This window comes from Drosophila persimilis, unplaced genomic scaffold, assembly GCF_003286085.1.
Source record: "Drosophila persimilis strain 14011-0111.01,24,50 unplaced genomic scaffold, DperRS2 tig00000002-arrow-pilon, whole genome shotgun sequence".
Taxonomy (NCBI): Eukaryota; Metazoa; Arthropoda; class Insecta; order Diptera; family Drosophilidae; genus Drosophila; species Drosophila persimilis.
In genome coordinates, this window is record NW_020825289.1 from 21,535,768 (window position 1) to 21,560,371 (window position 24,604).

The window sequence follows — 24,604 nt, forward strand, 5'->3', positions numbered from 1 at the left end:
CAGTTGCGTGTTTAGGCAATAGGAAAATGCACTCTTGATATGTAATTTTCATACTAACTGCTTTGGTGGGCAGCCACGGTTTGACTTTCATACTTTTAAATCAAAAACAAAATATCGTATCTTAGGATTTGAAAATAACTGGAATTATATTTCGGGGAGGTTGAGCAAGTGCAATATACAATTGCGGGACATGATTATACAAATTTGTGCACTCTAATGTCAATGGGAAGTCGTAGTTTTCTATAAAAGGTAGACGTGTTTGGCTGCCCATAAATCAAAGCGAAATGCGTCTGCTCTGGTCTGGAGTTCTTCTGACTCTAACTCTCTGTTCGAGTGCGGCTGTCGGCGATCCTTTAGATGTGTGTCTGAAGGATCTGGGCTGCCTCAGGGGCACACATATGCCAGGATATCAGGGCGAGGAGTTCGAGGCCTTCATGGGAATACCATTCGCCCAGCCTCCTGTGGATTCCCTCCGACTCAGGGTAAGTTCAGGACAGTCCTTTTATAATTTTAACATAATAATGTACACCAATCTAGAACCCAGTTCCTGCCATTGCCTGGGAGGGTATCTTTGATGCAGGAACAGCCAAGGACAGTTGCCTGCAGAGAAACTACTTTGGCACCTCATGGACAGTATCTGGCGTGGAAGATTGCCTCTACCTGAATGTCTACAGGCCAAAGGTTGAGCTTGAGGGTGCAACGGACGCTGGGATGGTCTAATTTCTCTTTCTTCCACAGAAACGCAATGGAAATCCCCTGCCCGTCATGGTATATTTTCATGCTGGAGGTTTCTTTAGCGGCTCTGCCCATCCGGCTGCCAGTGGTCCCGAATATTTGATGGACACGGAACAGGTGATCATGGTCAGCGTATCCTATCGCTTGGGCCCATTAGGTGAGCTCTGAGGAAGTAATTGTCAACAGTTTCTTGAAGAGAGGATATCTTGAAGGATTCCTAAGCACTGGCGATACAAATATGCCAGGAAATTTCGCTTTAAAGGATCAGCGGCTGGCCTTGAAGTGGGTGCAGCAGCACATCGCCGACTTTGAAGGTGATCCCCAGCTGGTGACGATCTTTGGCCACAGTGCGGGAGGGATGTCGGCCCAATATCACATGCTCAGCCCCAGCTCAAAGGGTGGGCTCTACTGTACAATCATTTGACACTCGATTAACTCTTTTCTTCTTTCTAGGACTCTTTCAACGGGCCATGTCCTTGGATAGCACAGTTCTATCACCATATTTGAAAATCAACAAGGATCCCCTGACCCAGGCGCGAAAGCTGGCTGCTGTGGCGGGCATCGAGGGGGCAGAGAGCCTGAGCTCCGAGGACCTGGCCCAAGCTCTGCGTGAGCTGGATCCTATTAAACTGCACACCACGGTAGATTCCCTAAAAGTCTGGGATAGCCTTCCCTTAATCTGCAATCCACCAGTCGTCGAGCCAGTGGGATGTCCGGAAGCGTTCTTTACCGAGGATCCGGTGCAGGCGCACCTTGAGGGACGCATCAATCAGGTCCCCTGGCTGCTGGGCGTTACTGCGAGGTCTGGAGAGGGTTCTCTTGCCCTTCTGCACGTCTTCGACAATCAAAACCTGCGGTCGGAGCTCAACGAGCGATTCTTGGAGCGTTTTTCACAAATTTTGCATTTACCTGACGGCACATCGCCTCAGGTCGTGCGGGAAATCTTAGACGCCTATGGATTCGAGGGAGAGACCATTAGCAACGATACACTCGTGCCGCTGGCCGAGATCTCGGGCGACTTTGGGTTTTACTATCCGCTCTACGAGTCGGCCTCCACGTATGCGAGCTACGCCAATCTTCAGGAGAATCCGCTTTCCTTATACATTTTCGAGTACCGTGGTCTGCGCACCCTCTCGGCCCTGTTTAGTGGTGCATCGGTGGAATATGGGGTGGGTGCAGCACACATGGACGATGCCCTGCACGCCATACGAATTTCAGCCATTGTCGAGGACTATCCCAAGGATTCGGAGGATGCTGAGGTCATTAAACGAATGACCTCCATGATGGTGGACTTTGCCAAAACCGGGTGAGGTTTTATTCCAACTTTATATGAGGGAGTATCTATATGTATTTCTGATATGTATGCTCTGCCCTGACTTAGGATCTTCCACAGTGGCACATCCTGCAAAGCTTCAGATTTCACGGATCATGAGATGTGCAGCTATGTCCATTTTGGAGGCACCATTGGCAACTACAAGGAAGACATACTGAAGGACGTCCAATTGCCGGCCTATCCAATATGGAAAAGGTTGTTTTTCTGAGAATCCAGTTCGCGCACCGCTTTCTTCAAGGTTAACATAATATAAAGCTACAAATATGAATACTACACAATATCTGGCACTGGAACGAACATTGTAATATTAAAGTCTCCTCTAAAAGACACTTTCGTTCCACAATACGTGTACTCAATGTCAATTGTAACTGTGTGTGGGGCTCTACTTGTACTTGGGGCTGTTTCTCACTCTCTCTCTCTCTCTCTCTATATATATCTCTCCCTCCCTTTAGCGATCGGCATGTTGCTGCTGCGTTCGCGGCTGTGATTCCGAAGGTCAGTTTTGCATATTGCAGACAATGCAAGAATCGAGATTAAGTGCGAATAAAAGACACGATGGGCCTGATGGGAAGAGTGATGAGATAAGATACCCGACAATCAAGGCCCAATACTGACATACATACATATGTACATACATATATGGAAAGACAGGGGAAATGGCAATTCTCCCTTTGAATAGATGAGTGAAGAGTCTCCAAACTCAGGGCAGCAAAATGGAGACGGTTCCAGGATAAAAGGAAAAGTGATCTGGCAATCGATCGTAGTCGGAGCGGAGCCGTTTTGCAGTTCAGAGTAAGTATTTCCACTATCCTCTCCCGTTTGTGATCTGGTACTGCTGGATCTGCCCTGTGTATTACCTCAAAGCGATCGCGATTGCGACTGCGACTGCATCAGAAATGCAGTTCCAGATCAATTGATATCCGCTCTGATCAAGCATACGCCTTGTGTGAGTTTTACCCATTGTACGGGTAGTGCTGTTGGTTGTTGAATTAATTTTCCATTTCGAGTTCAGTCACTCAGTCGAGATACTAGACAAGAGCAATAGCAACAACAACGCACGGCTCGGCTAGCGCAGAGCAGAGTTTTCTTCGAAGCAACGACTACAGACCAAACTGTAAGCTCCACCAACGAAACCCCTCAGATCAATTTGGTTCGCCGTCGTGTAACGTTCTCCAGATTTTCTATATTCCGAGTGAGTTTTCCTTCCGAGCTGCAAGGAGTCTTATGCAATTTATGCAACGGCAGCCCCTGGGAACCGTAGAGAGTGTCACATCCGAACCGATTTAACGTTGACATCATCTTGAGGGGCAATAGCAAGGTTTTGGAAGCATCAAAAAACCGTTCATAAATAACCAACCACTCGATATGCATAATTAATGATCCATAAAGATGGCCATTAGCTTGGCTCGGCTTCGATTTCGGTTTCTTTGTAGCCAGACGATGATTCAGGCGATACAGTTACGGATGATGCTGGTGCCGCTCGTGCTCATGCTCGTGCTAGAGCTCTTCTCGTGCCCGACTCTGGCTCTGGACCAGCTGACCGTCTGTCCGCCGAGTGTGGGCTGCGTGAAGGGCACGCACCGAAAGGGCTATCAGTCGGAGCGGTTCGAGGCCTTCATGGGCATTCCATATGCCCTGCCACCCGTGGGAGAGCTGCGATTCAGCGTAAGTTCTGCGCGAAAATCGGAAAGGGAAAGGAGTTCCATGTAATGTCAGGACGGTATTTTTCCATCTAGAACCCCAAGGTTATGACCAAGCTGCTTGGCCTCTACGATGCCACCAAGCCCAAGCCGGACTGTATCCAGAAGAACTATCTGCTGCCTACTCCCATCGTCTTTGGCCAAGAGGATTGCCTCTATCTGAATGTCTACAGGCCAGAGGTGGCGCTATTCTAACTTGTTTTATCTGCCTTTAGTCTTTATCTGAGTCATTTCTGCAGCTTCCACGTTCTGGACAGGCCCTGCTCCCTGTAATGGTCTACATCCATGGTGGTGGATTCTTCAGTGGCTCCGCTGGACCTGAAGTCACGGGACCAGAATACTTCATGGACTCGGGTGAGGTTATCCTGATAACCATGGCCTATCGCCTGGGGCCTTTCGGTAAGCACCAGTCTCTGTAGACAGTTGTAGTTAATCAAAAGTTTATCCCATTTCCTTGTCCCTTGTTGTGGCAGGTTTTCTATCCACCCAGGATGCAGCCATCTCTGGAAACTTTGGCCTCAAGGACCAGAACCTCGCCCTGCGCTGGGTGCAACGCAACATAGAAGCCTTCGGTGGCGATCCCAAGCGAGTGACCATCTTTGGCCAAAGTGCCGGGGGAGTTGCCACGCACCTGCACCTCCTCAGTCCCAGGTCGAAAGGTCTTTTCCACGGCGCAATCAGCATGAGCGGCACAGCCAACGTGCCCTTTGCAATCACGGAGCAGCCCTTGGAGCAGGCCCGTCTTGTGGCCGAGCTCTGCGGAATCAAACAGGCCCAAAACCTGAGCACGGCGAAGCTGGCACGATCCCTTCGCCATGTGGAGGCGACGAGACTGCTGGACGCCGGCGATGGTCTCAAGTTCTGGGACGTGGATCACATGACAAACTTCCGTCCCGTGGTGGAGCAAGGTGTTGGCGCGAAGGCGTTTCTCAGCGAACACCCCAGCCGGCTTGTGGCACAGGGCAGTCGAATGCCCATTCCCTGGCTGGTGGGAACAGTTCCGGACGAGGGAGCGGTCCGCGTGGTGAATATCATGGGCAATGAGACGCTGCGCCAGAGCTTCAATTTGAGATTTGACGAGCTGCTGCAGGAGCTGATGGAGTTCCCGACCAGCTTCAGCGAGGAGCGGCTGGCCAGCAGCATGACCCTTATCCTGAAGGAGTACTTTCAGAATCAGCACGAGGTGAACGAAAAGACTGTCCAGGGGTTCATGGATGTAAGTGACTGATCTGATGGACCTATCAATCATATGCATCTAAATATCCGGATGCACTTCTCAGCTCATCACTGACAGGGGATTTAAGCATCCTTTGTACAATGCCATCAGGGAGGATGTGCGCCAGCAGCGCCCGCCTCCGCTCTATCTGTACAGCTTCAACTACAGAGGTCTCCTGAGCTATGCCTCCGCCTACACCTCGGCGAATGTCAGCGGCAAGTACGGCGTGGTTCATTGCGATGATCTGCTCTACTTGTTTCGCACTCCGCTGATCTTTCCCGACTTTGAGCGGAATTCCACTGAGGCCAAAGTGATTCACTCCTTTGTGGATTACTTTGTGCACTTTGCCGAATTCGGGTGAGTGCTTGGATCGGAGCCAAGCGTTGGTCAGATAATAAAAATAGTTCTCTCCCATAGCAAACCTAGGAATATGGAGTCAGTGAAACCTTGTACTGAGTCGCTGCTTCAGTCACGCCCCAGTGGGATGTGTGATTACCATGAATTTATCAATGCGCCGCCTCCCTACAAGGGGTTTGAGGTGCACGTGTCTAGCGAATTCCAGGGGCCACGAGTCAAGCTTTGGGCGAGTATACTGAACGAAACCTCCTTAAATGAATACTAAAGCAGTCAGTGAATGAATATTATGTATACGCATAGTTCCCCCACACCTCAAAGATGTATTACGACCTAAGATGAAACCAGAGAGTACATACATACATACGTAATGTTAGAAAACACCTAAGATTTAATCGTTGATGTAGAGGATTCTAAGGTTTCTGGCTTTCTTTCGTCGATACCTAAAAGAAATCTTATTCTTATATATGTATTGCTAATATATGCCCCATCACCTGGAAACGCTTTGTTTGGCATTATACAAGTCTGAAAAGTGGAAATTGAATTTCATGGCCTCATTATCCATGAAGCTTCTGTTTGAAGGCAGCAACTAGATTTTCAAATACAATATACAATATTCTACCTGTAATAGCCATGTTTGCAATTCAACATTCTTTAATTGCTGGACGGGGCGGAAGAAAGGTGGCGGATAGTTTAAGCCGGTTTAGCAGGAATGGGAAATTAAGTACCGTCAATGGGGAAATGGGAATACAGATTTCAAAACCCATTTAAATATTCACAGCCTGAGTTTGTTGTTGAATATTGTATAATATATAACATTTCGTAAGGGAACAAATATAATTTATTGTCATTTCCTGGGGGAATTGAAATAGTACTTATTGCCATTTCTAATAATGGTTTGCATCACATTTAATTGCAGTTGTCCTCATTGAGAAGCGAAAGCTCAATGAACTTTTGTATCTGATGGATTACCGTTGCGGGGGTGGGCCTGGTGGGAGTGTCATTAGCCCGTCAAATTGAGTTGGCGCATGCAAACCGCAGATACAGTCAGGTGCCGAGACCCTTGTGGCCGGTTGTGTGCCAATTAAAATCAATAAAGCCAACCCAAATCAGTAGAGCTTATGACAGCTCCTGCAGGACACTGCCGAATCGTTTCAGTTGCATTTGGAAGTGCAGCGCGAGAGCTTCATCCATGGAACTAGCACGGAAGATTGTGATTCGGATTGTGCCCCTGTTTTTGCTCGGGTGGCTCCTCACAATGGGCGAGGCATACCTGGAGAGTGTCCGCGTGGAGGAGATACCCTTTGCCGGCCACAAGGTCCCGGCTAACCGTCGTTCTAGTGGGATTCACCTAATATCCAGCCTTGAGCATCAGCGCAATTTTCTGCACCTTTTTCATGTGCCCTGTAAGTGAAGGAAAACATAAATTTTGCAGATACATTAGATATCTATTTTATATTAATATTACAGACATAATCTGTTTCTATGCCGCCAAAGGAAAGTGGCCTTATGTGCCGGGATTCATGAAGTACAAGGTCGACAACGCAGCTCGCAATTTGTTCCACAATAACGATAGTGCCATAAGGCAGTTCTGCAACAAGTGGATCCAAGTGAAGGAGTGCTTCCGGCCCATTTTTGGTGAGCTTAAGTAAGAATGTTAGGAAAGCCCCTCATCTACGACATCATTCTTGCAGACAACTCCAACAGGACCAGTACCGATGATGTTGAGACACTGAACGGAAAACTCCAGCAATGCAACTGCGAGAAGCTCCTAGCCACGGAGTCTCCCGTTGTGTACTTTGATAAGAACTATATTGGAAACGTTAGCTCGGAGACCATTCATAATACGATCGAGTTTTTGGAGAGTTTCCTACCGCCGCCGACTAAAAAGCACAAGCGGAAGAATCGCGTGCGTAGTCGTGTAGATGAAATGGATATTGATACCTAATCAATTTGCTCAACACATCATTAACATTTCTATCTTTAAATAAAACATTTCTAAGCCGCTGGATAATTAAATTTGATTTTGAATTCAACCGAATGTAGTCATTACTTGTGTGGTCACACTGACAAATCGAGGCAGAAAATCTGTTTGCAGGGTGTGTTAGAACAGCGAGGTGTGCTATGTGCTTCTATGAATTACCAATTACCAACAGAATTTTGATACTAATTAAAGGAAATAGGGTATAAAGATGTCCATACTCATACCTGTTGAAAGACAATAATGACTAACGTTCATACGTTCTTGCATAAATATGTAGTTCATATATACAAAATAAGTAGTAATTATGTAGTTACCATGTACGAAAAACCTTATTTTATAAACAACCCAGTAAAATGGGGTTGTTAAAATTAGCCGTCGCTATATTTATGGTAAAATTATGTGGGCATGGCTGAGAGATCTATCTAGCTAGTAATATTCGACGGAAGATAAAAAACGAGGAATATGTAAAATATAACTTGAATTCGTCAGTATATTTACGGTATATTTTGAAAATGAGGCGGTATATTTCGGTGCCGTTCTGAGGGTCATACTGTAGAAATACTGGTTTTCGCCGCGCTCCCATGGTATTTTTGTCAATTTCATCAATCTATTAATTTAATTTTCAATGTTATATAGAAAGCCAGTAAAAGCAAGTATTTCAAATATGCCAATCATGTATAGAATTGATTCACCAATCGTACAAAAATGAGTGGGCATGGCTAAATGTTCCATATAGATAGTATTATTCAACGGAACAAAGAATATGAGGAATTGGTCGTTTTTTGAATATAATTTGAATTCGCCGCAATTCGCTTTAGCAACAATGAGTCTTATTCCATACTCAAACATGTTGCTAACATACCCCGGGGGAAATGGATGTTATAGAATTGAGGAAAAAGGGTGTACAAAGGCCTATACAAGCGTTATGTCTTCAAATTCCAGCGACATTGCAACTGTTTTTTTGTTGAACTATTTTGCTTAAACCTTGTTTAGTTAAAATACAATAAAAGAAAGGACTAAAAACTGGCCAGTTAAGTAGAAAATTGATTTATTAATCCTATCAAATTATGTGGGCATAGATAAAGGCCCGGTTGACAACATTTAAGTCCTTGTCGCTCACATTCAAAAAAGTTCGATTTGGCGCGCACCACTCGGTATATTTTGAAAATGAGACCGTATATTTCGGTGCTGTTCTGAGGGTCATACTGTAGAATCTGGTTTTTGCCGCGCTCCCATGTGGTGTTTTTTAGTGCTAAATGGTATTTTTGTTAATTATTAATTTAATTTTCAATGTTATATAGAAATCCAATAAATGCCAGTATTTCGAATAGGCCAATCATGCAGAGAATTGATTCATCAATCGTACAAAATTGAGTGGGCATGGCTAAATGTTCCATATAGATAGTATTATTCAACGGAACAAAGAATATGAGGAATTGTTCGTTTTTTTGAATTCGCCGCAGTTCGCCGCAGTTCGCCCCAGTTCGCTTTAGCAACAGTGAGTCCCATTCCATACACAAATGTTGCGCATTCCATACACAAAAGTTGCGGCAACATTTACTTGAAAACCGTTTTTTGGTCAAAATAAAATACATAAAGATAATTAAAAGAAGCAATCTTGTAGAAAATGCATTTATCTATGGGATAAAGCTAAGTGGGCAAATCTATATAGCTTGAAATATAGGCAATACCCGATTCGCCGCAGTTTCGCTTGTGCAACAATGAGTCCCATTCCATACACAAACATGTTGCTAATTCCATGCACACATACCCTGGGGGTAATGGATGTTATAGAATTGTGAATACGTTTGTCTTCCAAGGCTCAGGATTGAGATAAATATATACAAGATACTAATAATACACATGAATAAGTCAAAAACATATCAATTTGAGAAAAGGTCTTAATAAATTGCGTTTGATCTTCATATAAAATTAGCGAAATAGGGTGTACAAAGGCTATACACGCATCACGTCTTCAAATACTAGCAACATTGGACTCTTTTTTTTGTTGAACTCTTTTGTTTAAACCTTGTTTTAGTAAAAATACAATAAAAGCAAGGACTAAAAACTAACCAATCTTGTAGAAAATTGATTCATTAATCGTATAAAATTATGTGGGCATGGCTAAATGTTCTATTTAGTCAGTTATATTGCACGGAATATGAAAAACGAGGAATATGTACAATAGAACTTTAATTCGTCAGTATATTTACGGTATATTTTTCGAGTAAGACGGTATGTTTCGGTATATTTCTGAGGGTCAGACCGTATATCTTATCGATAAATCCGCGGTCACTCTGGCTATGAATTTGTTGTTCCAATTGTTGTTATCGTCAGAGTTTTTCCAATTTCTTGCTTAAATTTCATCAAGTGCTCGGTCTGTTGTTATCCGCCAGAGCAGCTACATATTTGTTTCGCAATCCAATTTCTTGCTTAAAGTTTCATCGTGCTCACGTCGCGGATGAAAAAAAAGTGATAAATATAGAAGTGAAGCACTGCAAATGCTTTTAGCACATAATCGGGCAAGAACACCGCATTCGATTAGACAAGTTAGCAAATAAGTGGCAAGTGCTGGCCCAGCCAATTGATTAAACGCCCTAATTGAAATAAAATATACCAGGCGCGAGTGATATAGAGAGAGAGAGAGAGAGCGAGATCGAAGCATCGAAAAGCTGCCAAAGAAATCTTGCCACCAACACACATTTTTTGCATTCACTCTTTGCTCTCGGCCGCTTTCATCGCGTGTTGTTTGTGTGTGTGCGTGTATATATATTTTGCCGCGTTGCCTTGCTGGCTCATTCGTGGTCTCCTGAATCTGTTTTTGTCGCTGGGAATCGCCCGAAAGCGCTGTTGGAAGAGTGTGCAACAAGAGGCACGTGAATGTCGCAAAAACACCAGAAGCAGTCCTACCAACCGCTCCCCACCGCCGCGGCCGCCATGGACAATCCGGCGATGACCCAGAGCAGTAGCAGTAGTGGCGGCAGTAATGAAAATGTCGCCAACATACCTCCGACTTACTCGTCACAACAGTTGATGCCCTCGGATTCCGACAGCATGGAAGAGGAGCGTCAGCTACGTCCCACTGGAACTGCAGCCAACCTCGGTGCCGGCCTTGGTTTACCGACCGTGCCCACGCGCCTCTCCGCGGTCGGCCGGTCGCAATGGTTTACCGTTTCCGTGCTCTGCTTTGTCAATCTCATCAACTATATGGACCGCTTCACGATTGCGGGTAAGTTCTTTCGCTCTTTCTTCTTGACAGCATTCTCAGAAAAGCCGTTACTCCCAAAAAGCGAGGGGTAGTGATTGTGACGTCAGTTGTTGTTATTTACTTAATAGATAAGGAAAAAGTATTGTTGAACAGCCGTTCTTATATGAATATTATTGTGAAGTGCAGGGTCGGGTCTGATGAGAATTGCCAACAGAATCGTACGAGTTGTGTATGTGATAAAGGCCTTTGGGGATGACTAATCAGCGTTTACATTTATTTTTGAATCATCCGATTCGAAAATACGTACATACATATGAGCACACTCATTTGGATACTGTTTTTTTTTATCGCTTGTTAATAATAAAGCTATTTGCTTCCTCTTTTTGGGTACATTTCCACGGGAAATCAATCAAATCGGGGGTGTGATATCAGCACCTGACCATGGGGTGGGGGCACCAAAGGCTGAGCCCCAAGTGGTTCCCGCCCGCGTGACAATTGACAGAAATCGTATGTTATGGAAGTAAACTCCCCTCTCCTCAAATATCATCTAATTTCTGGGTAATCGTTTGGATTCGTGTTAATTGTTTGTGCTCTAATGCGGGTCTTTCTAAGTTTTCAGCTTCAATTTGATACTAAAACAATAATTTGTGGGATTGAGTGCTTCCTTCGGCGTGCAAGACGAGAAATAATGATACCAGCCAAGTGTCAAATTGTCTAAATTCCTAGTAATTGACATGATTCGAATAGAATCTTTGTGTTACAATGCGGGCCTCTGAACTTTCAAAAGAAACAATAGCAATGCCTCCGTTTCGAATATCTACAATTCTGAAGTAATCGTCTACATTGCTTCTTTGCGGCTCAATGCGGGTCAGCTTTCGTCTTGGATCCTTGTGTCATTTCAGTAGATGGATTGAGAATCAAGTGCAATGGGGATTTGTAGTTATCAAGAAAACAAGGGAAGGAAATAAAACAGTAACTTTATTATTTATAGAGCTCTCTCGACGCCGATTGCCAGGTGCAACAGGTTACGTGTATGACGTTCCGTCGTCGGGGGCGGCCCCTAGAAATGGGACGGGTGGCTGGTTACACAAGTCGTATAGCTCTGTAACTGGTTAATTTCCGCACACAAATACCCATAGTTTGCATTTCACATTAACGATCTTGGAAAAGTCTCTGGTCTGTGAACCTGAACTTTGCCAGTTGCGATATCAGCGAAAACTCTTAGCCAAGCCAAACGCACTCCAAGGTCAACAGATAAATTATTTTTCACAATTTGCACTTCCAGGGAGATTAAATGTAAAGACAATTGGTTGATTGATATAGAATCGATCACAAATTGATTTTAAACTCATGTGTTGATATTTTAACCCCTTTGTAGTAAGCTTTTAATGGGTAATGGGTGGCCCAAATGCCTAATATATGTATATGTATGTACATACTCGGATATATGGTGTATCGTATGACTTTTAATCAAGCAAAGTCGGTCCCGTCAGGCAGGAAGCGGATTTGCACCGAATTCTTTAGCGAAAGGGCGATAACATTTACATTTAAAGCTTCCAACGAGTCCATCATCCATCATTTGCACTCACTCGCACTCATTTTGGGGGGCCTCACTCATTCATTGACTCCACTCCCCCTTCTCTGCCGCACGAGCGCCCACTATCTTATTTGCTGACTTCCACGCAAATTCATATTTGCATACCCTTGAAAGCAGGGTATTATAGCTTTGATCAGGTGCCTGTAACTACCAGTATTTTCCCGATTTCCAGAAGCTTCCCACCCCTTTCTCCAATTGGCAAGGGTATAAAAGCGTTGGCCTTAGAGTCTGCTTTCCTGAATTTTTCATATTTTGCTTGTGCCTCTAATTAATTAGGAATAATTTTGTATATTTAGAACAAAAACTAAAATAAACAGTTGTGTGCACGCCCAAGACTATAGCCGTTTTGCAGCTACGTACAACACTGCGGCTATCACATCTCTTCTCTCCAGTCGTGTCTTATCAGTTTCAGAGTGGCGCAGCTGGTGGGGCCAGCGGCCATGGGACACGTGTCGGGAATTTGTTTAAACAATTTCGCATTGATTAGATTGGCAGTTTCGTGGGTTATTTATTTACTTTTTGGATGGCCTTTTGTGTGAATTTCAACATTTTCCACATTGATAAATAAGCAAAAATACATTTACTGCTGGCTATATGTATATTTTTATATATGTACATGTATATATACATATGATGTCTGTCAAGTTCAACGTGATGCATCTAATTAATATTTTAAGTACGTCTTGGCCTTTGCGAACGACCCCCGACTTTGCTATGGCCTGATATTATCTCTACTCTTTTCGGACCTTTTGGCAAAAAGCCTTTTAGGTTCCTTTAAATGGCGGTTCCTGTTGGCACCGAAGTGAACTTTGGATCAAAGATCTTTGATGGTACAGGGAATCGGTTATTTTGGTCGCCAGATATGTGGTCTGAATGAACGACACATATGTATCTCTACATAGATCTGTTGTGCCATGCCTCCTACGTAATTTTCTTGGCCACCTTCCAAGGCGCCAAATAGAACAATTGTCGCTGTCCAATTGATTGCAAACAGTTGGTTGGCTTATAGGATCTGCAATGTGATAAAGAGTATCTTTTGCAACCAAACCGAGGTGTTTGTTTTTTCTCTTATTTCGATTTTATTATGCGCTTATTTTGCATTTCGTTCAAAGTCGCTGAGTTTGTTTTTATGTCCACTTGAGTGGAGTGTTTAAGGTACACACCGAAAAACTTTCCATTTTGTTGCCTTCATGGTTGGAGAAAGAAATAAACAAAATGAGATGAAACCTTGACACACCGAAGTGACGTATACCCTTGGAGGTACGTATGTATGTACATATATGAATATTAACAGAAATATTAGACAGCGGAATGCATATGCATGGATTTGGTTAGGTAAATACCATTGGCTGTACAGAACCTTTCCCAATTCGTATTAAGACACACCCGTTCCATAATACTTTTGTGCTTTGGGTCTTGCATTATGCAAAGTTTGTTGCAGTTTTTGTAGTTGTTGGATTTTGCACTATTTTGCAGCGTCACTGATTCTATTGTGGCCTTTTTCGGTTCAACGAACTGCAGAGTCAGGGCGGTGGCAGTCGGCGACTTGCAAAATGGACATTTGCCTCGAAATTGAATTAACCAGAGAGCCGCAGTCACAATACGAATAACCATAATACAATCTAGTTAATCGGTCAGTCGCCTGTTGGGGTAGGGAGGGAATGTCGATGTGAATGCGGTAAACATGGAAATGTAGGGAAGTTTTTTAAGTTTTGTTTGTAAGCTTGATTTCCATTTGTGTTTATTTCCACCTGCCCCAAAAATGAAAGTTTTTCTCTGCAGCGAAAGTCTCTGTCGCGCTGCTCCGCCTTTCAGGTGCAAGAGCACTCCAAATTTCAACCCAAGTGTCTTTTAAATATCCCGATTGGTTAATCATTGTCCGAATTTAAAGCTTACTCGGCAGATATCGCGTGATATTCAAGGCCAACGTCACCAGACACACACAGAGAGGGCAGAGAAGAGGACGAGCGACGCGACGAGCGGGACAATCACTTTCAGTCGAACAGCTTTTTCATTCATGGTAATGAGGTGGCTTCCACCCCTTCACCTCTCTCTCTCTCTCTCTCTCTCTCTCGGATAACATTTACTGACTAGACGTAGTAGGTGCAACAATAACCGACCTCCCCCCTTTTGGCCAGGTCCCCTGTCTACAGTACGTTTCGGCAGTGTAAGAATATGATACTGTATCAATTATTCAAACCGATTTGGCTATCAAAGAGAGCCATTGGCTTTTTGTTATGCGACGTACTGTCTTGTGCTAAATAAAAGAGAGCATACAAGAGTGCCGGAGAGGCCGAGAGGTTGAGAGAGTCAAACTGGTTCTTAAATGGCCAGAACCGGCAAATACAAAAAAACACATACAGACGTAGGCAGTTTACTGCTGCTGCAGTGCCCCCAAGGCAGCGCCCCGTCTGACGGCCCTAGCTGGCAAAGAATGCCATAAACACTCGGCATTCCTTATGCGGGAACCCGATTACACCTCGTGTATGGGAGGGAAAGACCCCACTTTACCACACCACACACTCCTCTTTTTCTATCGCGCTTTCTGTCTGTCCCCACAACCCCCTCTGCCATTCCACACCCATCGCATATCGCAATGCATTGCACACACACACAAGCACACACTGTTTATCGCGTGGCGTCCTCCAACCATTACGTCACTGGGCAAACAAAAGCTCTGATTGGTCGAAAAATATCGTACGATAAATTTCTCAAAGCGAAACGAGCAAAAAGAGACCCAGAAAATGAAATAATTAAAAAGCAAACGCTGATTCACGTTTCTCTTCGTGCCACGTTCGCCTAAGCATTCGGCTCCGCTCGGCTAGAGTTCGTTGGGGGTTCGTTCGGCCCACAACTTGTTGAGCTTTTGCTCGTCTCCCGCTGTTGGTTGTGTTGTCTCTGTGCGGTGCAATTACCGGCTTTTGATCTCTCTCTCTCTATTCTGTCTTTGCTCTCTCGATTGTCACTTTATTTTTGGGTGCTCGAGCACTTTTTTTGTAGACCATTTGGCCGCGTACATTGGCCCCTACGCTGACGGGGGGCTTAAAAGCCATGCTTGAGCTGCAAGTAGAATGTAGGAAATAGCGTTAGATGCTCAAACAGTTATTGGCGGAGGTCGTTTTGGCCATTAATGCGGCTTGCACATCCGTTTGATAATGAATCTTTAAACGATGCGACGAAACGTGCCGCCCGGTTGTCTTTGCATGAAACGGAAATAAACGGCTATTTGTAGGCGAAGGTGATTCATAATATTAAAATTCATCTTTGGGCTCGTCTTGACACGGATTGAGATACTCTCGTATATGTGTACATACTTATGTATGTATTTATTTCGAAAGCGGGGAAGCCCTTTTCTAGATGCATCTGATGGCAGTGCGATATTCCAAATTGAACGAGCGATTTTCATTATTTACTAACAAGTCTTGGTATACCCATTTTTAGCCACTCATAGTGATTGATTTTGCCACTTTCTGCTGCTTTTAGTTGGGTTGTTTTAACATTTTAACGAGTCACGGTGAAGAGGAGTGACTGTATGACTGTGTGACTGTGGCGTGCTAATTGAGGAAGGCACCACCGGCACCTCTCACCACTCCCATCGAATCCCATGGGGCTTACGTAAAGCACTTGAATATAGCATACTCATATTAACAATTTATTTATTTGGACAATTAGCGTCTACTGGTGTTTGAAATAGTTAGTACACACCATAAAATATCATACATATAATATTTATGTATACACCACGCGCTCCAAATTTGTATCAATATTAAAATTCTTTTAATTCCTTGCAGGGGTTCTGAAGGATGTGCAAAACGACTTTCAAATTGGCAACGATAGTGCGGGACTCCTGCAGACGGTCTTTGTCATCTCGTACATGGTCTGTGCGCCAGTCTTTGGCTATCTGGGGGATCGGTACTCCCGGCCGTGGATCATGTCCGTGGGCGTGGCCCTATGGTGCACCACCACGCTGTTGGGCTCGTACATGCAGAGCTTCGGCTGGTTCATCACGTTCCGGGCTCTGGTAGGAATCGGCGAGGCCTCGTACAGCACGATAGCACCAACGATAATATCGGACCTCTTCGTGGACCACATGCGCTCCAAGATGCTGGCGATGTTCTACTTTGCCATTCCCGTCGGCTCCGGTATGGGGTAAGTTCTATGACCCACAGAAGCGGCAGTAACGGTAGCTGGAAAGTCTTATCAGTGGATCGTCTGGGTGTTGCGTCTTCGACTTTGTCACTCATCGAGAATCCGTTATCAGCTGCTGACAACAGCAGATCGGGTGCAAAGTTTGTCTTGGGGCTCGACTCAAGGGGATGCTCTAATCAGCGTAGCGTGAGAAAAGTCACGTGACTTCACCCGGATCACCTTCAATTAAAAGTGGAACTGGAAACTGGAATTGAAATTGATTTACTTTTGGAACGAAGAGATGGCTTGGCCTTAATTCAATTAAAGTGGGGTCAATTGGGAGGGGGGCCTGTTGCGTTGATTGAAATTTATGCGCCGCGCCAATTGGCAGCCAATGCAATGGCGGACCAAGAGTCAACTAATCGCAATCAACTCTAATATGCTCTCTTCTACCCTCCAGATATATTGTCGGCTCGAAGACGGCTCACCTGGCCAACAACTGGCGCTGGGCGCTGCGCGTGACCCCCATCCTGGGCGTGGCTGCAGTCCTGCTGATTATGCTGATCAAGGATCCGGAGCGCGGCCAAAGCGAGGGCTCCCACAGCATGGAGGCCACCTCCTACAAAAAGGACATCAAGGAGCTGCTCAAGAACCGCTCGTTCATGCTCTCCACGGCCGGATTCACGTGCGTGGCCTTTGTGGCCGGAGCCCTGTCCTGGTGGGGACCCTCCTTCATCTACCTAGGCATGAAGATGCAGCCGGGCAACGAGAACATCGTTCAGGACGAGTAAGTGTACAATCCTCCCCCTGCTTCCCTGCCCCCAATGTCCCCAAAATTCCCAAATCGAGCTCGGCGCCTTATACCTTTACCTCTGGTTCTATCATCGAAGCATCTCGTACAAGTTCGGAATAGTGGCGATGGTGGCGGGCCTAATCGGAGTCCCGATGGGCTCCGTGCTCGCCCAGCGACTGCGCAGTCGCATGGAGAACTGTGACCCGTACATCTGTGCCGGAGGACTACTGGTATCCGCGCCCATGGTGTTTGCTGCTCTGGTGGTGTCGCGGACGAGCGGATCGCTGTGCTTCTTCTTCGTGTTTCTGGCCCAGGTGGCCCTCAACCTGTGCTGGTCCATTGTGGCCGACATTCTGCTGGTAAGCTGGCCGAAAAGCGTTTCTTAACAGAAGCAACAGCAACAAAAGCAGCCACAGCAACGAAAGCCGATTACTAATGCGCCCGTCCCCAAGGCCCCAAGCTCGCAGAACAGTCTTTACTATCCGCCTAAGCTTTCTTTCAAATACTAACCTGTTTTATCCCTCCAATTCCAAAATTTTCCCCCCCAATCCCAGCGTTGCATTCAATTTCGGAGTGATCACAATGTTGGCGGGCCTGTTGGGCGTGCCGCTGGGCTCGTTCTTGTCACAGTATCTGGTGAAGCGATACCAATCCGCGGATCCGGTGATCTGCGCCTTTGGCCTGCTGCTCAGCGCCCCGCTTCTGTTCGGCGCCTGCCTGATGGTGTCTTCGCACGAGCTGGGCACCTATTTGCTAATATTTTTCGGACAGTTAGCTTTAAATTTGAATTGGGCGGTTGTGGCGGACATCTTGCTGGTAAGCCGAGAGGGAGAGACACCTACCTCCTCCAAAAATTTCTCCAGTCTTGCTTTTGTAATTTTGCACTCACTTTTTGTTTAAATATCAGTATCGTAACTGTAATTACAACACGTACGACACGTAATCTTAATATTAACTTTTTACTGTTATAATGAGAACACTATCACCCACCCACACACACACACACACACGCACAGCATGCTTACACTCACACTCTAACCAATATACATTTTTATGTTCTTCTCCTCCGCATCCTGTCTTACCGGTGGTGGTCGTTGTCCCTGTCAGAGAGAGCCTAAAAGGAGTATTAACTCTCGGGAGTGGTACTGACTTAATAGCCCCTTAAATGGTGCACATTTCAAAAACCTTACATTTATTATGATATTCTAGTCTGGATATCTTATTCAAAGATCTTTTACCTTAAACTTATATTTCCCTTAAAGATGTGGCTTTTTTGCAACTATCTTAAAGCTGATAAATGCACTGTCCCTTTTTTTCCCTTGTACCCCCCAGAGAGAGAGAGTTGACATTTCTTCTTATTACTTTTCTTCTTCTTTCTATGTAATAAACGTAAAGCTCATCTTTATTCTTTTATATTCTGCTCCTTGGCATTTTCCACCCCTCTACGCCAGCTGATGGTTGTCTGGGGGTGAAAGAAAGTGTGCCTGCCACCCCCAGACACTTGCAACTTGGAATAAATTTCATCACACTCAACCCCCCAATGGGTAATGGGATGGCAACCTTATTACAGTCCCACATGGCACACATCCCACAAGTGCAAGCCAACGCGTCATACCCCCATAACCCCCAAACCCCCATGAAGATAAAATGTCGAAATTTTCGTATTTATATTGTACGCTTCTGTCTGGCAGTTTTTGGGGTTATCTGCACTGGCGAGTCACGTTTGCTGGCTGCCAACTGATAAGCGAGAGATAGTCGCACTTTAGTCACACATATAGATACGTACTAGTAGATACTCTGTCAATCAGATATTGGTTGGTTCTTGATTACTTTGATTTCGGTACGATTCGATAAAGAACCTTTAACGAAAGCTGATAAGCAGAATTCATCATCGATTCGATAGTAGATTTATGATTAAGTGAACTACTTACATACATACATATATGGTATACCTAATTCAAGATCTGATCTTATGTTTGATACTTGACCCAATTCGACCCTGAAGGGGTATTTCCATTTCAGATAATGATATAATCCATATCTTGCGATATTAAACTTCTTATCTGTGCTCTACTTCAGAACTCGAGTCATACAATTTCCACCACTTAAACTTAGCTAAGAGCCATAGGCATCTATAAGATTTCTACTTGGGAGCTTCGTCTGCCTTGTGAATGGTCAGGGAGAGCTGTTTAAACAGCTGATGTGCGCAACCTATGCGCCAAGATAGTGGATATTACTCGTTGTATATAAGTATATATTCGTACTGAGTCCAAAGCCACTTGAGTACTCGCAGACGTAATACTTTCAAGTGGTATGTATGTTATGTGGCCTGTTCTAAATTTGGCAGTACGTCAGACCACACTAAACATATGTATGTATGTGTATATACTATACGTACACCCCTCTCAATGCATTATACTATTTTATTTTATTTGGTTCCGAGTCTCTTTTTTACCACGCACTTGATTTGAGTGTGTGCTTCTCGCTTTTTTGTTGCCTTTTTGGCATTGCAAAATGATTCCGTTCCGTGACAAAAATAAGCAATCGAAAATGATTATCTAACCCAAAAGAGACCCAATGGTAGTGGTCCCACCCGAGGGTGGCGCTATTTTAATTGGTTCAGATAAGGAGCTTTGATTAGAAATCGGGTTTATCTAGCGTTTTCACTGGAATGAGAATGGAATGACCTACACCAAAGTTAGATCTTTCGAGAATGTCTGCCGAAATCTTAGGTTTGCTTTGCATAATTTCTGCTTCCGCTTTAGCACACATCTAAAAAACACACACGCGCAGACCTCCCAACACACACACACACTCACTATTGTAATTATAACAGTAAAAACTTAATTTTGCTTGAAAGAAACTCGAAAGTTAATCCATCAAAATTGGTAGATCAACAAAACAATGCCACAATCAAACAATTCAAGGACTTTCCACCCAGTAGTCGATGTCCGTATATCCTTCAATGCCCATCGGCATTATATAGAGAGCCGTAGCGGTAAATTCTACATGTCGAAAGTACCGCTAGCAGCGCCAGAACTGTTCCCAGGCGCACGCTCGCCCAGTGTTCCCAAATGCCGCCATTGTTGACACGAACCTGCACGCGAATTGGGGTGGGAGCCCGTTCCTTGTCCCCCGCATTCGCAAGTGGCTCCATCTGTGGCGAGCTTTTGGCAGCATCGCAGCTTGTTTGATTGTGGCTGCTTCTTGCACACACATACACGTACTCTAGAACTCACGCACACTACGCACCCTAATCGATTTGATTAACAATTTTTGGTTGTGGTCTTGGCTTAAAAATTATATTGCTTTGTTTTGTTTTGATGTTGTTGTTGGTAAAACCGCTGTTGGCTTAAATTAAACATTGATCGATCAAAATTAAACTAATATATATATTTTCCCTCGTGATCCAGTATGTAGTGGTGCCTACGCGTCGTTCCACGGCGGAGGCCTTCCAAATACTCATCTCCCACGCCCTGGGCGATGCCGGCAGTCCCTATCTTGTGGGAGCGGTAAGTTTTAGGATCTCTTACCTGTGGAAACCCATTCCTTATACCTATGCATATGCTTATTTGTACCCTTTTCAGATGTCGGAGGTCATCATGAAGCATCTGCGCAAGCATCCCGACGCCTCAGGATTGACAAATGAACTGCAAAGCATGTCCCAGGTTCTGGAGGCGCAACTCGTCAATGCCACGGAAGTGGCCACGAAAGTGGCCTCGGAGGCTATCCAATCGTTACAAACGAATCTAACAAAGTCAGCTGACAAGCTGGCAGAACAAGTGGGTTTTGGAAGTTCTTTCTATACTGGACTATCTTAACTTTTGCTATTCCCGCAGTTTACGGAACTCGAGCAGTTTGAGGGACTTCAGTACGCGCTGTTCTCCACCAGCTTCGTGGAGGTGCTGGGCGGTATCTTCTTCCTGTTCACCGCCTGCTTCATACTCAAGGACAAATACAAGGCCGCACAACGTGTAGCTGGTAAGGATCACCCATGAGTCCGATGTTCTAGCACATGTGTCCTCTATCTATCTCGTGGGCAATCTTCTGTCAATTTCGGTTCTTTTGTTTGATTCTGTTGGTTTCGGCAGGCGATAAGGGACTAGCAGTGGCAGCGAAAGACGTCGAGTCTGTCAATTCGGACTGTCTCGTCCTGTACACTGACATTGCCCTGCGGGAACGCGCGTGATAGTGCAAGGCGCTCTCGAAATAAAACTATTTTGGCCTCAGATCCCATAAGGTGGGTTCCTCTAAATTCTCGTTTCGTTATACGTTCTGTTCTGCGTGCCTTTCATCGTTCAGCGTTGCGTTCTACTAATCCGACATGACCGCAAGGCCTGCCCTAACATCCAAATTGTCCACAGTCCTCAGACATAGCTTTTCATATGTGTTCCTTCGCTTAATGGGATATATCTAATGAATTGTATTTCTTTCTCGATTTTACAGATGCTCAGGATCAGCACCAGCAGCGGGGCAACCAGATTGCCTAATACCAGCCTATACTGGAAGTTATGCTGCGCACTCAGAGCACTGATGGCATTTTGGGTGAACTCATACTGACTGAAAATCATCTTTAATTTAATCTCCACACACACACGCACACCACGGATTGGTTTCATTTGGAATTTGGATAATGTGTAGACCTACGTAGGATACATGCTCAATATTCTATCAGAAGGGAAAGGACAGATAGCCACGACATCCATACATACCTAAACAGTTCAGTTATGTAGATATATACATACATACACTCTCAATCATCCACTCCCAAACTCGCGAGTCATATACTTTTTAATTGGTTCATTTTACCTGTAAACGATAATTTACGTAGTCGTAGATAGACCTAGCTCTGGTATTTTAGTCTAAAGAAAAATTAAAATGGAAAAAAAAATACAAAATAAAACAAGCAAACACTTCATGCGATTTCGAGGATGTTCTCCATTAGGCGGCCACTGCTCTCCTCTCCAATCAAGACCGAAACTGTTGTAAATAGTTCAAGAACCCTATCCTATTAAGTGGCAGAAGCACCGAACCGCACGGATTATCTCAGGCAACGTATGGAACGCATGGAGTGTCGATTGTTGCGATATTTATATATAATAAGCTACACATTTAGAGTATAATATATGAATACATTTGATTTGTAAATATTGATACGCATTGGGCCATTGTATAAGTGCATAGTCTCTATAGATAATCAATCTAATCGTAATTCTGTAATTTTATTTTAACTATAACCTTAATCGTAATCTTAACTCTAGATAGATTTGTGTAACAAATTGAATGAAATATCTGCACCCTCAACTATTACTGAATATTACAAGCTAACTATTTAAACAAATGGAAGAAATCCTTTTAGCTACAGAATTAATCTTCTGGGATCATATATGTTTTTGATGTTAACTCTTAGTCCAATGTTAGCCACTTCAAACTGAAATAGAAAGCGACAAAAAGACTGCAAATAATCAAAATCGATATTCGTCTTAGGAATAACCCAAAGATAGGGCAAACAAATATGTGACAAATATGATTTGACAATTGAGGACTACTGGGGCAATAAAGAATTTTCAAAAAAATAATACCCAATGTACTTATTTCATTTGAGATTGACAACCCAGCCCGGCTGATAAGCGGACTAGTCTGCATCGGACCATATGTATATGTTACATGTAAAATATATACATATATGTATTTTATATTCATTGATAAGAAATACTTATATGCGAATCAGTGATCAGTTCAATGCGGAGCTGATGAAAGCAGAGCCAGGTGTCGACAGCGAATCTCCGGAAGAGTTAGCAGCGAAGGCAGCCGCCGACTATTGTCCGCCCGTCAAATGGGCTGCCATGGGCCTTCCATTTGGGAATGGTTACTTTATTCCCATGGATTCCAACAAAACTTATCCACTTCTTCACGATGGATGCTCGTCTCCGTATGTGTTTGTAGTCTTTTCTATAGCACCGAACTGGTTTTTTTTTTTTTTTATTTAACCAATGGATCAGCGAAGAATATATGAAGAAATATAAACGAAGCAACTCCTGCAATATATACAAGGGATGAGAGCTTTCATAAATATAGCACTACTTTTAATTGTTATAAACTGTACGGGTGACATCAGCGTACATACTTGTTTGCGTCGCTTGCACTCGAAACTCTCGGCATTCCGGAATGTTTATACGATACCCAATTCAATAAAAAACTGAAATCCTTCCCATACAATTTCGTCAATTTATAGCTTATAAGAGAAGTGCGAGTGACACTTAAATGCGAGAATCTGGCGGCAGTGGATGATTGGATGGGAAAAGAATTCTCGAGCACAAACAATCTTGACCATCGGAAACCAAGCGACCAAAACATTCTTCTCCACTTTAAACCATTAAAGATTCTAACTTTTGAGTATCAGGCACCAGACGGCATATGTTACAAGCCCAAGACAAGGACCATAGTAAGATGAGTAACGCCCATAAATTTCAATTGTTATATGCAGCAAGGTTCTTTGAAGGCACCCCGCTCGTACAAATTAGAGAGTTTCCAAATCTAAAAATAGAATATATTTCCGTGTGTGAGTACGACAGAACCTGCAAGTACGTAGTAGTTGCGAGCCACAAATCCACAAATCTTTATCCAAAAATGTATTTACTGGAGGGAACGAAAATCCTTTTGCACTACATATCACGACTGGACACTATTTATATCAATTAATGTGCCATTCGTCTAAATTAATAGGAACCAAACTTCTTGGGTACGAAGTTGCCGCCGTACCCATCCTCACTTCCTCGCAGAAATTGTTGCGTTATCGCACGGAAGCAGCAGCATGCAGCTTATAAGCCTATTACACGCTTCAGCATCCACCAATGAGTCGATGCTCTAATAAAAGGATATCTGCAGGAGTTGCACCCATCCGCTGTCCAGCGCACCCAACTTCTTGAGTACATGCTGTCGTATCATACATCATACAGCATCCACCCTATTTAGAACCCCTGTTAGAATTAAAATTAAGTCAATTATACGCTTGGGCTTCCATTAATGCATCAATTTCGATATGGCCAATGGGAGTTCTGCAGAAACACATGCATATATAGGCCTGTCGCCAACGAAAGGATTAATGCATGAAATGCTTCCATCCGCGGCCCAGCGGCTGACGGGCCATCAGTTTCAGATTAGTTTTCGAGGTTTCAAGACGTGCAACGTTCGATCATCCTTTCGAGCACTTCTACGATACTCCCAGCTAGTAATGAATCAAAATAATTAATAATAGCATAATTAATAATAATGGTGCACCGAAAGCACCATTAATATTGAATACATATTCCAAGTGCAAGTGAAACACGCATTCGAATCCATTCGTGAGATGGAGGGGTAAAACGGAGCCCAGAGACATAGACATACCAAAAGGTGCAAAAAGGTTGTTTTCCAAGCGGCATTTAATCTATTGTAATCTATTTATAAAGAGCTTTCAAAGAGCCGTTACACGACTTACATATGTACATATGTACATACATATATCCTGCGATACGACGACTCTCTTTTTATCCATCCAGACACGAACGTGCTCT

General features: G+C 44.1%; 4 protein-coding genes across 7 annotated transcripts; all 4 read left to right on the top strand.

Annotated features, from left to right (window-relative positions):
• The first annotated feature begins 269 nt into the window (after positions 1–269).
• LOC6601344 (esterase-6) lies at positions 270–2,413 on the top strand. Its single transcript, XM_002026352.2, has 6 exons — positions 270–482; positions 538–681; positions 739–892; positions 948–1,133; positions 1,189–2,041; positions 2,117–2,413. The coding sequence occupies exons 1-6, from the start codon at positions 285–287 to the stop codon at positions 2,274–2,276; spliced, it is 1,695 nt and encodes a 564-aa protein (XP_002026388.1). The 5' UTR covers positions 270–284; the 3' UTR covers positions 2,277–2,413.
• Positions 2,414–2,853: 440 nt separating this feature from the next.
• LOC6601345 (esterase E4) lies at positions 2,854–5,966 on the top strand. 2 transcript variants are annotated; one of them, XM_026985957.1, is made up of 7 exons: positions 2,854–2,860; positions 3,469–3,733; positions 3,805–3,948; positions 4,008–4,167; positions 4,242–4,984; positions 5,049–5,341; positions 5,402–5,966. In XM_026985957.1, the coding sequence occupies exons 2-7, from the start codon at positions 3,509–3,511 to the stop codon at positions 5,604–5,606; spliced, it is 1,770 nt and encodes a 589-aa protein (XP_026841758.1). In that variant the 5' UTR covers positions 2,854–2,860; positions 3,469–3,508; the 3' UTR covers positions 5,607–5,966. The 2 variants fall into 2 exon arrangements, with proteins under 2 accessions (XP_026841758.1, XP_002026389.1); XM_002026353.2 differs by lacking the exon at positions 2,854–2,860 and having other exon boundaries at positions 3,248–3,733.
• Positions 5,967–6,285: 319 nt separating this feature from the next.
• Positions 6,286–7,337, top strand: LOC6601261. The gene is made up of 3 exons (XM_002026354.2): positions 6,286–6,744; positions 6,809–6,976; positions 7,033–7,337. Exons 1-3 carry the CDS (start codon positions 6,531–6,533, stop codon positions 7,284–7,286), a joined length of 636 nt encoding a protein of 211 aa, XP_002026390.2. The 5' UTR covers positions 6,286–6,530; the 3' UTR covers positions 7,287–7,337.
• A 2,437-nt stretch (positions 7,338–9,774) lies between these two features.
• Positions 9,775–22,519, top strand: LOC6601262 (protein spinster). Of its 3 annotated transcripts, none has more exons than XM_002026355.2 (9): positions 9,775–10,551; positions 15,919–16,276; positions 16,716–17,042; positions 17,146–17,407; positions 20,462–20,560; positions 20,636–20,830; positions 20,888–21,029; positions 21,140–21,288; positions 21,495–22,519. In XM_002026355.2, the coding sequence occupies exons 1-8, from the start codon at positions 10,203–10,205 to the stop codon at positions 21,235–21,237; spliced, it is 1,830 nt and encodes a 609-aa protein (XP_002026391.1). In that variant the 5' UTR covers positions 9,775–10,202; the 3' UTR covers positions 21,238–21,288; positions 21,495–22,519. The 3 variants fall into 3 exon arrangements, with proteins under 3 accessions (XP_002026391.1, XP_026840878.1, XP_026840879.1); XM_026985077.1 differs by lacking the exon at positions 17,146–17,407 and adding an exon at positions 17,603–17,864; XM_026985078.1 differs by lacking the exons at positions 17,146–17,407; positions 21,140–21,288 and adding an exon at positions 17,603–17,864.
• The last annotated feature ends 2,085 nt before the right edge of the window (positions 22,520–24,604 follow it).

Bases quoted from the DNA above. Each gene is read 5' to 3' on its own strand.
- LOC6601261 (XM_002026354.2), top strand. From the start codon at position 6,531: ATGGAACTAGCACGGAAGATTGTGATTCGGATTGTGCCCCTGTTTTTG. The intron at 6,745-6,808 runs GTAAGTGAAGGA...TTAATATTACAG, and splicing joins GCACCTTTTTCATGTGCCCT to ACATAATCTGTTTCTATGCC. The intron at 6,977-7,032 runs GTGAGCTTAAGT...TCATTCTTGCAG, and splicing joins GTGCTTCCGGCCCATTTTTG to ACAACTCCAACAGGACCAGT.
- LOC6601262 (XM_002026355.2), top strand. From the start codon at position 10,203: ATGTCGCAAAAACACCAGAAGCAGTCCTACCAACCGCTCCCCACCGCC. The intron at 20,831-20,887 runs GTGGGTTTTGGA...CTATTCCCGCAG, and splicing joins CTGACAAGCTGGCAGAACAA to TTTACGGAACTCGAGCAGTT. The intron at 21,030-21,139 runs GTAAGGATCACC...TGGTTTCGGCAG, and splicing joins GGCCGCACAACGTGTAGCTG to GCGATAAGGGACTAGCAGTG.
- LOC6601344 (XM_002026352.2), top strand. From the start codon at position 285: ATGCGTCTGCTCTGGTCTGGAGTTCTTCTGACTCTAACTCTCTGTTCG. The intron at 483-537 runs GTAAGTTCAGGA...ACACCAATCTAG, and splicing joins TGGATTCCCTCCGACTCAGG to AACCCAGTTCCTGCCATTGC. The intron at 2,042-2,116 runs GTGAGGTTTTAT...GCCCTGACTTAG, and splicing joins GTGGACTTTGCCAAAACCGG to GATCTTCCACAGTGGCACAT.
- LOC6601345 (XM_002026353.2), top strand. From the start codon at position 3,458: ATGGCCATTAGCTTGGCTCGGCTTCGATTTCGGTTTCTTTGTAGCCAG. The intron at 3,734-3,804 runs GTAAGTTCTGCG...TTTTCCATCTAG, and splicing joins TGGGAGAGCTGCGATTCAGC to AACCCCAAGGTTATGACCAA. The intron at 3,949-4,007 runs GTGGCGCTATTC...TCATTTCTGCAG, and splicing joins TGAATGTCTACAGGCCAGAG to CTTCCACGTTCTGGACAGGC.